The sequence below is a fragment of the Eulemur rufifrons genome, chromosome 29, assembly GCF_041146395.1.
Source record: "Eulemur rufifrons isolate Redbay chromosome 29, OSU_ERuf_1, whole genome shotgun sequence".
NCBI lineage: Eukaryota > Metazoa > Chordata > Mammalia > Primates > Lemuridae > Eulemur > Eulemur rufifrons.
Window position 1 is genome coordinate 100,599,526 of NC_091011.1, and position 17,481 is coordinate 100,617,006.

A 17,481-nucleotide genomic window follows, 5' to 3' on the forward strand; every position below is an offset into this window, starting at 1 on the left:
GGGACCCAGGGGAGGCGGGGGACCGAGGGGAGGTAGGGGCGGGGGGCGCGGGGACCGAGGAGAGGCGGGGGACCGAGGGGAGGTAGGGGCGGGGGTCGCGGGGACCCAGGGGAGGCGGGGGACCGAGGGGAGGTAGGGGCGGGGGTCGCGGGGACCCAGGGGAGGCGGGGGACCGAGGGGAGGTAGGGGCGGGGGTCGCGGGGACCGAGGAGAGGCGGGGGACCGAGGGGCGGTAGGCGCGGGGGTCGCCCGGACCGAGGAGAGGCACGCAGGGAGGGGACGGGGAGCACGGGGAGGGGAGGGGGCGCGGGGAAGGAGGGGACGGCGGCGCGGGGCGGGGACAGGGGCGCGGGGCGGGGCGGCCGGGACCGGAAGGCGGGCGCGCTCGCGGGCGCCCGGGCGCAGAGGCGGGCACTGCTCCCCGCGCGGCGCTCGGACCGCCGGAGCCCGGGTGCGGACCCGGGAGTCGCCGCGGGCGCCGGGGACGGAGGCGGCGGGCGCCGGGCCCCCCGCGCGCCGAGCCCGAAATGAGGGCGCGCGCGCTGCTGCCGCCCGCGCTGCTGGCCTGCTGCGGCTGGCTGCTCGCCCCGGTGAGTGCGCGCGACCCCCGCCGCTCCAGCAGGGCGCGCAGCTCCGGGCGAGCCTCGCCCGCCCCCCAGCCCGAGCGCGGGGTCCCGGGCGCGCCAGACCCCGGAGCGCAGAGCCGCGGGGTCCGGACTCGGGGCCGGGGGATGCGCTCGCTGCCCCTTCCTGCCGTCCGGCTGCGCCGCCGCGGGGCACGGTCGCTGCCCGAGCCTGAGAGCCGAGCGGCGCCGGCGCTCGAACCGGGGACCCGCGCGGGCTTCGCGCTTGAGGGGGACGTCGGAGTTTGCTTCGTCACTAGACGCTTGCCCGCCGCCGCGCGCTCACCGCCGGTTCGTGTCCGTTTTAGTGCGTGTCGAGGGCCGTGGCGCGGCTGCAGGAAGTTTCCCTTTGGAAATACTCTGTTTTCAAAGAGCACCGAGGAGATGATAAGCTGAAGTTTGTTAGATTAGTGCGTTGATACAGCATGTAGTTCTCAACAATTATTCCCCAACTCGAGCCTTCTTCCCTGCTGTCCTCTCCCGGGCCGCGAGGAGCGCGGCGAGTGCGCACGTCGGGCGTCGGCCCAGGCGGGTCTCGCCGGCCCGGTCCCCGCTCGAAGCGGCGGTTCCGCGACAGCTGCCGCTGCGGGGGATTTCGGCTTCGGGGGGCGCGAGCCCCTCGCGGTTGCCAAACGCCGGGTCTGCGGGGGGGCCGCCGCATCGGGGGCTGTTTTGGTGAATGCGCCTTTACTCTCTAAAATGCCCTAAAACAAGTCATTGCGCTGCACTCCTGGAGCCTCAGCTACTGTAGTGCCCTCGATACCCTAACAAATAATGTCCCTAATTCTGAAGTTTAAGCCACCGACTGTTCACATGTGACACACAGTGCCTGAACCTCGGGGTCTCTGCCTTGGCGCCGGCCAGGGGTGAGCGCGAAAGGGACAGACGCGGGTCCTTCCTAAACGGAGGCGACTGTGGCAGAGGTGTCCGCGATGTAGCTGCGTCCCTTAGCCCTGTGAGGGCGTTTATTCCTGGCTGAAATTCTAATGGACTCATCCAGGGGTAGGATAGCTGCGCGCAGGCGGCCGTGGGTTACCTGAGTGTGGGGCTTCAGTTCCCGCTTGGCCGAAGATTAAGGGACAGGAGAGAGAGAGATTAAGGGACAGGGCAGAGCCCGCGGCTCCTGCACAAAGTGGATGTTGGGGGCGGAAGGAAGGGGATGCTAGGCTGAAACACGTCGTTGGGTCATTTACTGTGTTACCAGACCACATTAACTGTTGATACTACTCAGGCAGCATCTGTGGTTCCTCTGACCGTCCTGTCTGGAGCCGCGGGGATGTGACTGTCACCGCTGCCTCCGACTTACCCTCTCAGCTTTTCTGGAAAGCTCTTTCACAACAAATTATAAAGTCAGAATGAGTACGATTTTGTCTGTGTTCATACAGGTAAATTTCAAACGTGTGCTGAAGGTTTAAAAATAAGGTTGTTGTGTTGTCTCTGCAGCGGCACCTCCGGCGGAGCCTGCGTGGAGCGTGCAGTTGCTGAGAACGGTCTTGAGGGAAACATGTATTTACTTTAGTCAAATCAGGGCCTATGAAAGGGAGGACTCTTGAGTATTGAGAGATTATTGGGTTAAAGAGCTCTATTGCCTGCACTAACAACATACAGCGTATTATTAGTTTAGTTCCTGCTTAGAAAGAATATTCCATCAAGTTTCATATTTGTTTTACAGTACCTTTACAAACTAAATACTGCAGTTTTTTTTTTAAATAACTATGCCAGAAAAAATGAAGGTAATTGCTTTTAAATGAATTTCAGTTTGGATGGTTGTTTTTGCAGAACTTTTGCCTTATTTTCCTCTTATTGTGGAATTTTTAGTTGTTTCTATTTCTTTTAACCTTGAACAGGTGAATAGCATTCACCCAGAATGCCGATTTCATCTGGAAATACAAGAGGAGGAAGCAAAATGTGCAGAACTCCTAAGGTCTCAAACGGAAAAGCACAGAGGTAAGGCGGGCATGGTGTGCACGGCCACCCTTGGGGACGACAGGCGGGGGCGGACGCCTCACGCCCCACTCCAGTACCTGGTGCTCTGGGTCACCTGCATGTGTTCTTTAAAAGGGTCCCTTTCCTCTGTTTGTTAATGAACTGCTGGTAAAACTCATGTAGTGTTGTCTCGGTGGGGTCTTCACATAAACCCTTTAAAAGAAAACCTTAATCCTTAACAAATCCTTCAAACCAGTGTCCATGGTTTGGCGTAACAGCAACAGTTACTCAGATAATTCCATGGCTTTGTTTTGCTTTGCAAAAGCAGCTCCCGTTTTCCAGAGAATAAGCCGTTACCTGAATTCGTGCGTTTTAAATTCTTACATCACAGATGATGTCGTCCAGTGAAGGACAGTTGAAACTTAACAGGAAGCGAACGGGAAAGTGGGACTTGTGTGTGGCTGGAGACAGACCTGTTGTGGGTGCTGTGCACGCACCGGGGGTTCTCTGCGGGTGGGCAGGAGGCCTGCTGGGGCGGCTCGAGCTCCACCCGGGCCAGCTAACAGCCCGTTCACAGACGCCGGCCCCGGACGGCTCCCAGTCTGTGCATAGCACAAAAGCCTCGTCCTACAGCTTCCCCTGCTCTTTGTCTCGATTTTATCCTCTTCAAGAAGGAAACCAGCGTCAAAGTAGGGCCATGGTAGGACAGTCTGGTCCTGCAGAGGGCCTCAGGTTGCGGGCTCTGTTCCAGACCAGCCCGACAGGCACAAGGGGAGCCGCATCCGCTAGGCGGGCCTCGCACCACCTTGAGCGGAGAGAGCAGGGCACGTTCAGACAGGGGCTCGAGACCTCCCTTGGTGGGTGCCACGAGGACACACGTCACTGATTTCTTCTTGGACACCTTGTATCGAAGGCTCTTACTTTCAGCATTTGCTGTACAGGAAAAATGTCTGTATCTGACCCACTTCACCTTTTTGACCTGCCAGAAGTGCTGGGCACGGAGCCCGCTGCCCTTTGGGAGGGCCAGGCCCTGGCCACTCTCTCTGTGCAGAGACAACCTGTGTTTTTTCTTCCCTTTGAAATATGCACGGCTCAAATGCCAGGGATATAAATAGTAGTGAGTTACCAGAATGAGGATACCACAGGTGACGTCAGCCAGGGTCTGCCCGCTGCCAGGGCCAAGCGGAGGCGTCTAACTGGATGGGACCAGCGGGTCCGAAGGGCACTTGCGGCCCGTTCGCCAGAAAACCAGAGGGGAGGTGAGACTCTGAGGGTCTGTAGTGGCCACTTTCAAATTCCACAGGATCGTGGGTGTGAAAGAGCACCAGAAATGAGAAAAAAAAAACTGATTTTTAATTCAGTTGAGGTAATCTGTATAAGTCTGACATGGACAACTTCCTGTTTATTACATGATGAATCTAAAAAAAAAAATAAAGTAAAACACATAACAGGCCAGGCGCGGTGGCTCACACCTGTCATCCTAGCACTCTGGGAGGCCGGGGTGAGTGAATCGCTCGAGGTGATGAGTTCGAGACCAGCCTGAGCAAGAGCGAGATTCCCCCATCTCTACTAAAAATAGAAAGAAATCATCAGGCCAACTAAATATATATAGAGAAAAAAATTAGCCGGGCATGGTGGCGCATGCCTCTAGTTCCAGCTGCTCGGGAGGCTGAGACAGGAGGATCCCTTGAGCCCAGGAGTTTGAGGTTGCTGTGAGCTGGGCTGATGCCACGGCACTCACTCTAGCCCGGGCAACAGAGCGAGACTCTGTCTCAAAAAAAGACAAACAAAAAAACGCATACCAGATCCAGACAGAAACCAATTTCAATTCAGAACTCTTACAAAGGATTCACTTTGTAAGCTCAGGAGGTGTTTAGAGCTTTGTGAGTTAACCCTGATTCACGACTAAGCCAAACTTAATCTTGCCAATATGCACCTGCGCACCCTGACGCCACTGAGCCTAAAGTCCAGCCCGTCCTGCGCAGCCGCAGGTGGCCGGTCCCCTGCCTGTGCACAGGTTGATGGGGACCTTCGAGGCTTTACGTTGCTCAAGCCCAGGTCTGGAGGGGCTGTCACCGTAGGCAGAGGAGCAGAGGTGGCTGCCGTGGGACACTCAGCTGGCATGGGGGTGGTGGGGCTGTCAGCTTAGGGTCAGGCCAGGCAGGGTGCTAGACTAAAACACTTCCTTTTCCTTGCTGTGTTTTAAACAAAGGATGCTGAGCTGCTTCCGTCTGCGTGTCAGGACCTGAGAGGTCGAAGGTGGTTCCCACTAGCAGGCTGACAGGGCAGCCCGCCACAGCTCCACAGACTTGGGGAGACACCAGGTGTTGGGCCAGAGATGAAAGACTTGCCGGTCGCAGCCCAGCAGGCCCCCAGTCCCCGGGACACTGACACAGTGCATTTGGGTCACGGCTGAGGAGCCCAGGCTTGGGAAACCCCCGATGTCAAAACCCGCCAGCCTTTGTTCAGAGAGAGATGGTATCTTGGTTACCAGGGTCGGCCCAGGGGAGCCGCCTCTCTGCCTTCCAAGGCTGTCTGCATACAGCCGTCCTCGTCCTCGTCCTCGGAGAGGCAGGCAGGAGCGAGAGGGGCTCACAGAGCGTCACCCCCCACAGCTGGGAGGGGAGCGCCCTTCCCCGCCGGCCCAGGGCTCGCTGCAGCTTCGTGGTCACAGCTCTCTTGGTCCTACTGGGTTGTCCTTGGGGAGACAGATGGCGTCTCGTTTCTGTTGTGTCTCTCAAGTCTTACACGGTACTTGACATCTAAAAAGATACTTTAAACGCTTTTGATGAACAAAGTCATGAAAATTCTCAAATTAGAAATTAAGATATGTGCACCCAGAAATCCGCTGTTTAGTGATACACACGGTGACAAATGTTTCTACTCGAGCCCTCCCTGGGGGCCGTGTGGACGCGAGGACACACAGGTGCGTCCTCCCCGCTTTTCGTGCACGTGGAAGCTATGGCAGGACACACGTGTGCTCTAGCCTGCACCTCACGTTTGTTCTGCTGCTGGGAACAATGCTCTCGTGACTGTTGTTCATGGGAAATGAAATATTTCAGTAGCGTTTGAGGGTTGACTTCAAGCCGCTGATCGCGAGGTTGGAATGGCCTTCTCATATGACCAAGGAACATGCTTTTAAGCCACTTTCTCATTTCTGTGATGGTTGTGTCACGTGAAATACGGTTAATCACGGCTCATCGTCATCGAGCCTTTTCCTTCTTGCACGTCTTTGTCACGGAGGAAAGGCGACAGTGTTGTGAGGGGAAACGTCCCTGCTCGGGGAGTGTCCCCAAGCCCTGGCGTGCGTGTGGTGTGCCCACAGCGTGCTGGTCCGGCTCGCGCTGTCCGTTGTCTCCCTGCGTGTGTGTCACGGAGGAAAGGCGACAGTGTCGTGAGGGGAAACGTCCCTCCTGGGGGAGTGTCCCCAAGCCCTGGTGTGCGTGTGGTGTGCCCACAGCGTGCTGGTCCCAGGCTCGCGCTGTCCGTTGTCTCCCTGCGTGTGTGTCACGGAGGAAAGGCGACAGTGTCGTGAGGGGAAACGTCCCTCCTGGGGGAGTGTCCCCAAGCCCTGGCGTGCGTGTGGTGTGCCCACAGCGTGCTGGTCCGGCTCGCGCTGTCCGTTGTCTCCCTGCGTGTGTGTCACGGAGCGAGGCCCGTGGGATGTCCCAGTGGGACTGGCGTGGACAGACCCCCTGCCCTGCGCGCCGCGGTCTGCCCGGTGGCGTGGAGCCCCGGCGGGCGCACGGCGCAGGTCGGGCCCTCTGCTGCCCGTGTGGACGGGTGCCCCGGCCGAGCCTCGCGCGGGCCCGGCGGCCGTTCCGTTCTGACGTCAGCGGGCCTGCGCTCTGGTCCAAACACCGTTTCCGCAGATGACGTGAACAGCTGGGTCTTTTTTTTCTTTCCTTTCAGATCTATTTCAACTAGATTTCTTCTAAAATTTAACACTTTGACTGCCACACTAGAAAAAAAAAAATTTTCCCCGGGGCCACAGTGTTTTATTACTAAAATAGAATAAAAACTTTGAAAATAAAACAATCCTTTCTAATTTAATGAAAATTTTGTTATTTTTTATTGTTTTCTGTGAGTTATATACAACTAAATTGTCAATATGAATTGTATTCATCAGCAAGATCATCAACAAGTAAGATTTTCAAGGACCAACTGCAGGGTTTTGCCCGGGGGCCGCCCGTCACGTGACACGCGTGCTGCAGCGTGAGTGGCCTGCGCGCCTCGCGGCCCCCAAGGTAGAGAGACGTGTGATTTACACACGCTTCACGGGGCCGGGGGCTCAACACAGGCGCGAGTTAAATACAACTCCATGGCAGTTAACGTGTTAAACTCCCACAATCAGTTCCTAGTCTTGCATATTTAAATAATCAATAAGCCACTGCATATTTAAATAATCCAATCCAAGCCACTTGCATATTTAAATAATCAATAACTGTTTATTGGTTTGGACGTTCTGAAAGTAATGCCTTTAAATTTACCTTTTACAGGAAGTAAATCTCACTGAAATAAATCCTACCCTGAATAAAACTTTGATACTTAGAATCGTGAAAGGACTTAGGAACAAGAAGTGAGTTCCCAGCAGGGGAAGCAGCCACACCTGGCGGCGGCGCTGACGGCTGCTCCCATTTGCGAGGACGGCACTGTCACTCGCGGTGACCCTGTCAGCTCGGGCCAAGTAGCCGCCTCTCCCGCCGCAGGCTCCCTCTGCCCGTCCCCTCCTCAGTCTCGTGCCCAGAAAGCCGCCCGTCCTCCCGCCACCGCCCGGCCTCCCGCCAGCTCCGCGGCTCGGAAGTGCTCCCTGTCCAGCTGCCCGTGTGCCCCTCCATGTCTCGGCCGTGTTGTGTCTGTCATACGGTGAACACACCCTTGTGCTCTAAGCATGTACGTTGTCACCTCTCCTCATAGGTCGTCCGTCCCTGAGGTCAGGGGTCGGGTTTGGTGCCCCAGCCTCTCAGCAGCACGGCTCGCACAGAGGGGCCCTTCCTGTCTGGTGGGGTGACCGGAGGAGCCCAGACCTCGCGAGCCGCGGGGCCATCGGGGAGGGAAGGCCTTTGGCCGAGGCACCTGGGGCCGTGGGAGCTGGCACAGGCCGACAGGGCCACGCGTGGTCCGGCGGCAGAGGACAGGGAGCACTCGGTACGGGGGCGGTAGCTCTAGACTCCTTTGGGATTAGTCTGCTTTTGGGGGTGTCTCCAGCCCTAATGCTGGGAGTTAGTCCTCCATCACTCCGTGTAGGTGAGGAAGCTGAAGCCCGAAATGTGAGAGAATGTTCCAAGATTCTCATCCAAGTTGGTGGCAGACCCCAGGTCTCTGGACGCCTGATCAACTGTTCCTTTTCCAAACCACCGTTAGAGCGTTCAGAGACGGAGGCGTGTTGTAGGAGAGGGCTGTCCTCCTCCGTAACGTCTGCTTCAAAGTTGGGGGAAATTCCTTTGAACATCACAACATCCGTTAACTGAGATTTTGTCTAACCATTTTGCATGTTTGTTTTAATTTTTTGCATGTTCAGCCTGTTTAAAAAGGTAAACCGAGGCACAGGAAAAAATTTTTAAGGAGTTTATTTGACCACACAGTGATTCGTGAATCTGCAGCTCCAAACCAGGATGTTTCCGGAGCTCCGCAGGGAACGCGCACCGGGGCGGCTTTTGTAGGACGGAAACAGAAGTGAAGCAAAGAAAGTTCGGTGACAGTCAGACAGTCGCCTCTTGGGTCTGTCCCCTTGCAGAGGCCCTAGCTGTATGATTGCGAGTGTGTCGGCTCATGGTTGGTTGAGTCTGAGCTCTGGTTTGCACTAATACGGGCGTTTTCAAGAAGCGACTCGGGTGCGTTGATGTCTGCAAATCGAGCAGGGCCCAGGTCACGCGTGAGGCCCCACTGGCGGTGTCTGCCCAGGGACCCTCGGGCCTGGGCTCCATTTCAGCTGGGTTCCACGAGTCCCTGTCTGGTCACACGTGCAGCGGGCTGGGAGTGTGGCTGAACGGCACAGCGTCACTGTCTGTCACCACACTGGCGTCGTCACTGGGGGGAAGTGGCTCGCAGACGCCGACTCGTGGGCGCTGGCATTGGGACGTCGGGTCACGAGGTCGTGGCTATTGGAACTCCCGTCACCATCCTGGGCTCGGGCAGTCGGGTTCCTGAGTTCCCAAGTCGCCCAGTCCCGATGGCAGTTGTGCGACGTGGGGCCTTGAGAGGACACAGCGCGCTGGGGAGGGGAGTGCAGTGACCAGAGCAGAGACACGGGCAGGGACCGAACCAGTCCCTGGAGCAGAAATCCCGGAGCCCAGAGCCACCCAACGAAGGAGGCAGCGCCTGTCTGAGGAGAGACTTGTGTTTGTTTAGGAGCCTTTAAATGTGGGGCACCGATCCCTAATTTATTTCTAGATTTTGATTTAAAGTAAAACATGGAAAAAACCAATTTTTAATTTATTAACGTAGAAACAACATTTTTTATGAATAAGAGCACGAGTGCCTCCTTATATTAAGAACTTACATTTTGAAGTACTGTCCAGGCTGAGTTGTTCACTTGAGACTATATTGCTGGACGGGAATTCAAGGTATTGTTTTATGGAAACAGAAGAAAAACAGAGGTTAACACTCGGAGGAAATCATGATCTCAGCGCCGAGTCCAGGGGGCAGCTAGTGTGAGGATGTCTGGATTTGCCTTGGAAGCGGCCTTGGACGGTGGCAGGAGGACGCAGGGGCCACCTGATGGGTTTCCTGGTGTGGCGTTTGAATGTCCTGGCTTTGTCACGGCCTGTTCTGGTGACTCCGGGGCCCTGCGGAGCAGCAGGCACGGAGTTTGTCAGTATGTGGGCTCCGTAGCGATGTTTCTCAAGTTTGGAGTCATCCACTTCGCATAGCAGGGCTCAGGGAAGGGGCAGCTTTAGTTTTAGTGAAACTAGGAAATTTCAAGGTCCTGCTACGAGGCAGAGAGCAAAGCCTCCAGGGGAGTGAGCAGCACTGGCTTTGACAACGAGTACTCCGCAATTTTCTATTAAAATACAACCTTTTTAATAATCACTGCCTTTTTTTTTTTTTTTTTTTTTGACAGTCTCATTCTGTCGCCCGGGCTAAAGTGCCGTGGCGTCAGCCTCGTTCACAGCAACCTCAGACTCCTGGGCTCAAGCGATCCTCCTGCCTCAGCCTCCCGAGTAGCTGGGACTATAGGCATGTGCCACCACGCCCAGTTAATTTTTTGTATATATTTTTAGTTGTCCAGCTAATTTCTTTCTATTTTTTTTTTAGTAGAGACGGGGGTCTCGCTCTTGCTCAGGCTGGTCTCGAACTCCTGACCTTGAGCGATCCTCCCACCTCAGCCTCCTAGAGTGCTAGGATTATAGGCGTGAGCCACCGCGCCCAGCCAGTCACTGCCATTTTTAGCAAAACAATTACAATAAGATTAGTTTCTTTTTTGTAAAATAAGTCTAGTTTCATTAAACTTGACCTGATTATTTACATAAGTTTAACAAGGATAGTAATTTTATGTATATTTTAATATATGATATTTTAGTATGAGCTTTGTTAATATCCAGGGGGATTTATTGACTTTGTATCAGTCAACCTTAGTTTTTCTTAAAAAAAAAGAAAAAACTATCTAGTGATGAGGAATCTTAGATTAGACCTTTAAAAACATCTCAGGCTGAGAAGCCAAGCCCAAGCCTGGCCCAGTGGTGTCCTGTCGCAAGGAGAACAGATTCTTACTGAGCCTACGCAAATACCCATATCGCCATGGAAATAGAAATAATAAGTTTCCAAATCCCAGAGCGATCGGGTGGGGGGAAAAGTACAAATGTTCCATTTTTATTCACAAAAGTGTATTCTATCAAATCGCCGTGGGTAGCAGACGGCTTACGGGGAAGAGGAAAAGAGTTCCTTAACTCTGAACAAAGAAGACATGGAAGAACCAGCAATGTTTCAAACAAAAAGTCATAAAATTATAATTATTATCAGTTAACTCAGTCCTGTGCAGTTAATTTTTGTTTTGTTTGATACTGGGTTGGCAGTTTTACGAAACCGTCAGTTTTCTAGTAGCATTCTAGAAATTCTTAGCCCGTCCAACAGCAGGACGCTGCAGTCATCAGACCCCTGCACTTGTCTTCCTCATGGATCTCTTGCAATTTGGATCTGGCGGCTGACAAGGAAATTTGGTTGTTTTGGTAACATCCAACATTTTAATATAATGATTAGAATTATGACTGATAATACTATATTAGGTCATGTCAGATTTTTGGAAATTTCATCTTATTTTTGAAACATTTAATAACGTATGTTCGTGTAAATGTAGCCTAAGGATCTGTGTCTGACAATGCTGCTTACGCAGTTCAACATATCCCATAAGCTTAATTAGTTGAACATCTCTCTTTTTACAGGGAATAAAAATAACATCTTTTGAGATATCCCAGAGACACTTCTGGAAACTCTGAATTAACTAGAAGTCAAAAAGACTTAATTTACAGTTTGATTTTGGGAAGCCATCAAAATGTAAAAGGTTTGATTAAATAAGATCACAGGTCACTGTGAAACAATACTAACGTGACAAAAGGTTTTAGAGGGAAATACAGAAAGTTACACAATTGTAAAAAAAAACTTAGTTTTTTATATGAAAAGATGCACTTTACTTAAATAATCAAAAACCTAACAAAAGGCAACATTAAGAATAAAAAATTATCCTGATAAAACAAAAAAATCATTGTTTTCTAGGCCAGCTACTTTAAAAGTTTTGAAAAAGCCTTTGGTGACCAAGAGCAGACCAATCCTCCAAGACCATTTTGTCCCCTTAATAGAGAGAAAACCAAATTCTGACTTTACATCATTATTATGCTTATTTTTAAATTACCTTATAAATAAAATCATTTTAATCTTAGCAGTTTGAGCACACATGAAATTCCTTTTACCCAGGTCTTTTTCAACTTTCTATATCTGTTCAGTTTGTTGTACATGTTTTCTTTTTTCTTCTGGAACAGTCAGTCATCTTGCTTTAAGGTAAAATTATGCTGTTTTTTTCCTTAATGAAAACACACCTTGTATACTTTTCCTTATTAAAAACACATCCCATTTTCTCTACACTTTTATGTTGTTGTCTCCTTTCATCCTTATTATTTCTAGTAGTTTTAATTACATACATTAATGAACATTCTTAATTCTTGGAAACCTTAGTATCTAGTGAAAAGCAGGAGGTACCTGCTATCACAGTTTTTAACAGCATGTGCTTCCTTGGAGCACAGGTGTGCTCACCTGCAGATCTAAGTATTTCTGGTTCCTCTGTAAGAAGCAGCCCAAAATACTCAAGCTTAAACTTCCGTTCAGGAATTAATGCTTTAGTAGTTTATCTTATTTATGCATGGTCTTGCTATTTAAAGAATATCTACCATTTAATGTAACTTGGTGTAATTTTAAAGTTTCAAGTTTTCAAAAAGATTTTGTAAACTGTTTTCAGGTAGACAGAACATTACAAAAAACTATATGTCATATCAGGTTATTTTTCTTATTGACAAATTTTGTAGCAGATAACATGAGCTTATTTGACAAATCACAGCTAGGTAAAATACACATTTTTACTAAGTCATTATTCATATTTATTAAAGATTACTCAGTTCATGTGAACCTGAAAACCGTTTGGGTAAGTTCTTTTCTGAGAAAATAATTTATATCAGCACTTAATTTCATTTAGGCCAACAGAATGGAGAGCTTTAGGTGTTATTTCTGATGCCAGCATCCAGAGGTGGAGGAACGTGACATGCAGACACCATTCCTGTGTAGGCGTGTGGAACCACACGGACGGACCGGAGGGCCGTGGTTGTGTGCTCAGACTGCAGCGTGTGCCAAGGACAGTAACGCAGACTCCTGGCTGGATCCAGCTGTGTGCTTGGCAGTCAGAGGGGCCTGTTCAGATTGCCAAAGCCCTTGATCCGTAGACTGTTAAGATTTTTCATTGCCAGTTTATTTCTAAAACATTCCCCTTTTTTCCCCCTCTGATGAGTCATTTCCCTGAAACCTGCATTTTAAAGCTTCAGACATCTTTGAGGCGAGGGAAAGGGTGCAGTGTCTGCTCCCGGGGGGCGCTGGGGCGTGTCCGCCTGTTGCCGGGACTCAGTCCTGCTGAGACGGTGCACTGTCTGGGTGACTGAGGGGACAAACCGTCAGTTTCCGTTTCTTCTTTCTCCTCTTCAGCCTCAGGCAGTGGCTTTTATAATAGCTCGAAGGCGTGTTCAAGGCCAGGATGTGAATTTAGTTGCTGGGGACACTCCGGGCTCATTCGAGGATCTGGTGTTTAAAGGAAGTTGGTCTTGCAAATGTTCGTGTGGAAAAGGCAGGGACCAAAGAGAGTGGCAGATTCAGAACCGTGTTTAATAGCGCACGGTGGAGAAGATTCCTTCAGAGAGGCTGTTTTCTTTTAGTCGTTCTGTCTACGGTCAGTCTGCACCAGCCGAAAATGGGTGTCATTGTTTCTTAGGTGCTCGGTCCCTTTTTCCAAATGTGCCCACAGAGGAATAAGTTCATCCGGAATAAAACGTCCCATTGTTGCCTTCCTGAGGTGCGCCCATTTCTCCACAGGTCCTGGGTCTGTTATTTCTCAACAGCTAGTTAGCCGGAGCCCCCGATGGAGGAGTCCCTGACACTCTGTCCTAAAGTGTTAGTGACCTGCGGCCTCCAGCTGGGCCCGGTGCAGTTCCTGTTGAGCACCCAGTTCACGTGCCCCGTGTTGGACTGGTCCAGACCCCGTCTGACCTCCAGAGTAAAAATTTCTCAAAGTCGGAGAGCTTGGGGTGGAGACCGTGGAGCCCAAAATCCGATCGGGACCTACCTGCAGCCATCAGGTGCCTCGAGAAAGCAGTGAGCACAGTGGGCCCCGCGGGTTCCCACACCTGGTTACGCACAGATGCCACTTCTGACACCAAACTGGTAAAAAGGTAAACTGAGGCACATCTACATTTTTTTTTTTAAGAGTTTATTTGAGCAATTATAGTTTTAATTAGTTCTGGGGTTTTTTTTCTCTCCTTTATACCATCGTATCCCTCTTACCCCATTTTCTTTGACCTACTGTCTTAGCTAGAACTTCAGGTACATTGTTGAATAACAGCCACCCAGTCCGGCTCCTGGTTTCCGTTGTACACAGTGTTTAAACGCTTCTGATAACACGTGCTATTTTTAACAACTATTCTCTGTTAAGGGAGTCTCACTGTTTTACTGTGTGATTTAAGGTTTTTATTATAGCAATTAGGAGTGGCCACTGAATTTCACCGGGTAACCTCTCAGAGTGTGTTGACAGAACATTTTACCCCCTTGGGACCCCGACTCTCCAGGGCTCCCAGCCGGGCGGCTGCCTCGTCCCGCACTCCCCGCCTGTGCGCGGACCCTCCTGTCGCCAGGTCTGCGCCGCCCACCGCCCTCCCCACGAGCCTGTCCCCCATGTCCCCCATGTCCCCCATGTCCCCATGTCCGTGACACCCGTGGGACAGTGTGACCAGTGTGTTGCCATGACCTGCACAATGTTTTCTGCAAATGTGGACTCAGCATTTTAAAGGGGTATGTCGTCAACGCCGCGACACACTCACATCTCAGACGCCAGCGGTGGCACTGCCGGCTTCGGGGACAGTGGCAGCCCCGCGGCCCTCGCCCCCCACGCGTGGCCTCTGTCGCCAGCCGCCCCAGCACCTTCCCGGAGCTTCTCTTTTCTTGTTTGTAGGCAACACGCTTCTCCGCTGTTTCTTTTCTTTTTCCAATTCACCGCCATTAAATCCTGCTGTGGGCAAAGATGTCCCCCTCGTGCCATTGTCGGCACCTGTGCACACGTCCCCTCCCGGCGACAGCGGCAGGTCGCCACCGCTGGTCACAGCTGAGCCTGTGAAAATCGACATCTTCTTTCTTTGTAACTGTACGCTCTTCCTGGGATAAGAATTTCCTCACCTTTCTGTGGCTTCGTTTTCTGTCTAAGTACCGGTAACCCGGCCTCGAGCCGCGCAGGACGGTCCCGGCCGGGTCCGCTTCTCCCCGCCCGGCCCGCACCGAGCCCGCGTCCGGGAGCCCCGCAGGGGACTCGGCCTGGAGCGCAGCTGCCCCCGCCGGCGGCGTCCGGAGCGGTCCCGAGGCGGTCCCGAGGCGGAGGCGGCGCTCGGTGCCCTGTCGCAGGTCCCTGGTTGTCATTTCCCGGAGGTCGAGGAGCAGAGGGGAGGGACTTCTCCGCTCCTGGCGGCCACCCTGTCCTGCGCCTGCCCCCGCCGGGGTCCCCCGCCGTGTCGCCAGACCCCTCGAGTCTGCGCACCGCACGCTGTCGGCCTCGGGCCTGTGCCCGGCACCCGCGACAGGGACGGACGCAGGGACGGCTCGCGACCCCCGCGGACGCACGGGCGACAGGCTGTGCCCCAGGTCCTGCAGTCACCCCCACTGTGGTGTGGGCGCGGCCCGGTGCGGCGTGACCTTAATAGCTCTGTTGAGGCTTGAAGAGCAGTTATTAGTATTATTGTATGATATGTGATCACTATAATTTGTACTACATGTTAACATATCCTTTTAAAATATGATAATGTCACTCTGTAGTAATTATCAGTAAAGCAAGTCTGGCATCTCGCGGGGAAGAGTCCAACCTCCACGTAAGCGGCGGGGCTGTCAGCACCTGCTGCGGGGGAGGTGCGGCCGGACCCCCTCGCTCGCCCCAGCCACTCTCCCCGGGAGCCCGGGCCGCGTCTCTGTCCCACGCCGGGGCCAGAGATGTCCCTCCGGGCTTGGCGCTCGGCAGTCTGAGGTGCACGTGGTGCTGCCCACCTGGTGAGCCCCAACCACAGGGCTGCAGTTCCTAGGAATCCATTTGTATCGACCACTTGTTTTGAACATTTTTAAAGAAATTCAACATTTTCTTTCAATGTGAAGGAGCATTAATATAGCATGAGTTTATGTCCTCGTTTGAACATCAGTATGTCATTCCACTTTATAATGAATGTATTTTTGTTTTTATTAAAAATGTTTAGAAAGTATTTTCATCTGCAAAACTTGGCTTATGGCCAACTTTTCAGAGATGCATCTGTATTTTTGAGAGTAAAACACTCCTGTGTTCAAACCAGAAACGTCTGTTCTCCACTGACGTATTTGTGAGTCATTGTGCAGGTCTGAGAGCAAAGCCACTGTTGGTAGTTTTTACCTAGCAAGCATGTTGCCTCTCCAATATTGAAGTTTAAATAAAAGATAAAATTTTAGACATCACAAAATATAGTATAAGTAGCTTGGACTTATACGCTAAGTCCATTTTGTTTATACCAGCAAAATTCCTGGGCTTAAAAGTGGATTCTAGCACCACGTGAGTTTGCGAAGCCTTTAAACAGTCTGAGCCCAAATGCTTTTCCTCTGGGAGACGATTGACGCGAGTTTGTATGACTTACCCCGCCAGGTGGTTATTAAGACCAAAGAGGTCTGGAAATGTTTTAAGGTATACACGGCGCAAATTAAGCTGTTTAATATCTTCATAAAGGTAACCTAAGATTTCGTTACTAATAAGGCACCTTGACAGCTAAAAACCAGCCGAATCTTGTCAGATATTTCAGTTTACAATTGTGGTTGAAGTCAGATTGCCTAGAACCACCAGAATCCCCCGGACCCCAGCCGGGACCCTACCCTGGGCCCTGAGTCTCTGAGACTTGCACTGATATCCGTGCACCCGTTTTATCTCACCGGGGTGTGGATCGGCAAGAAACCAGCATTGATTCCCTTAAAATTCAAAAAGCACGCCGTGCACCTTGTATTACTCAAATACTTTCTACTACAATATGGTTATTTCTCCAAAGCTAATTAAAATGACCCCACCAGCTAACTCTATTCTCAGTAATATTGCTGGTGCGAGTTTGTTTTTCACAGAAAAATATTTTGCAAGATAATTATCTAATTAATGAGTTTTTGGTTTTTGAGGCTTCAGTGGCCTCGCTGCCTTGCACACCGGGGCGTGGCCCACGCCAGCCTCACCACACCTCTGTCCTTCCAGCCTGCAGCGGCGTCTGGGACAACATCACGTGCTGGCGGCCGGCTGACGTGGGGGAGACGGTGACCGTGCCCTGCCCGAAGGTGTTCAGCAATTTCTACAGCAAAGCAGGTACCGTGCGCGCCGGTTTCTGGCCCCTCCGGGCGCTCGCGTCTGCGGGTCGGGTTGGCCACAGGCCGCAGCACGCAGGCGTGTTTCTCCGTGCGCACGACCTCTGCGTCCCGGCCTCGCTCGCCGCTCAGGTCTCCTGGCTCCATCTGAGAGGAGGGTTTTCTTTGTTCTGGCGACTGTTTCAAGTTTTCATAGTGTGAAAAAATCTATCTGGAAAACTGGAGGGTAGAAGACACATCTCGAGACAAAAGCATAATATTTTGGAGAACTAGGGAGAACTTGCTTTTTTCTTGGACATACGTTAAAGGGTAAAAACTTGGAGAACTAACAGTGTTTAAATGCTTTAAAACAGAGTGTTGGATCACAGATTGGGATAGAGGAAAGGGAGACTCAGCAAAGAGGTTTTATCTCGTCTGTAGGAATTGCCAGGTGACTTTCTCACGCCGCGTTGTCCAGTCTGAAGGCTGAGCTCAGCTTGCGTAGAAACCAAATTACTCTAGAGAATCTGGACCTTAAGGACTGGCTGGTCCAGTCAGTAGTGTTTCTGCCGAATGGCTGGGGCTGTAAACACGTCCTGGAGACCCCGGGTGAGCTGCACAGACCCCGGCTTTTCCTAGTCGGTGGTCGGGTGCTGCAGCGTGCTCCCAGCAGCCGGTGACGCCAGGGCTCCAAGGCCTGGCCACCCATCCTGCCAGCCAGAGGCCAGGTGGGCACCTGGGCACCCCGGTCAGCCAGCCTCCGGCCATACTCTGAGTCATCACCCACCCTCACTGGGAGATGCTGTTTTGGGCTAAATGCTTGACATTTTTTTCCAAAGCAGGGTAATGACGCTGCCTTGCTATT

At 52.1% G+C, this 17,481-nt stretch overlaps 1 protein-coding gene across 1 annotated transcript in view; it reads left to right on the forward strand.

Annotated features, from left to right (window-relative positions):
- Nucleotides 1–527: 527 nt before the first annotated feature.
- VIPR2 (vasoactive intestinal peptide receptor 2) overlaps nt 528–17,481 on the forward strand; it is a 56,718-nt gene continuing 39,764 nt past the window's right edge. Inside the window, exons 1-3 of the mRNA XM_069462121.1 lie at nt 528–590; nt 2,471–2,570; nt 16,531–16,638. Coding sequence (XP_069318222.1) covers nt 528–590; nt 2,471–2,570; nt 16,531–16,638 — 271 coding nt within the window. The remainder of the gene's footprint in view (nt 591–2,470; nt 2,571–16,530; nt 16,639–17,481) is intronic.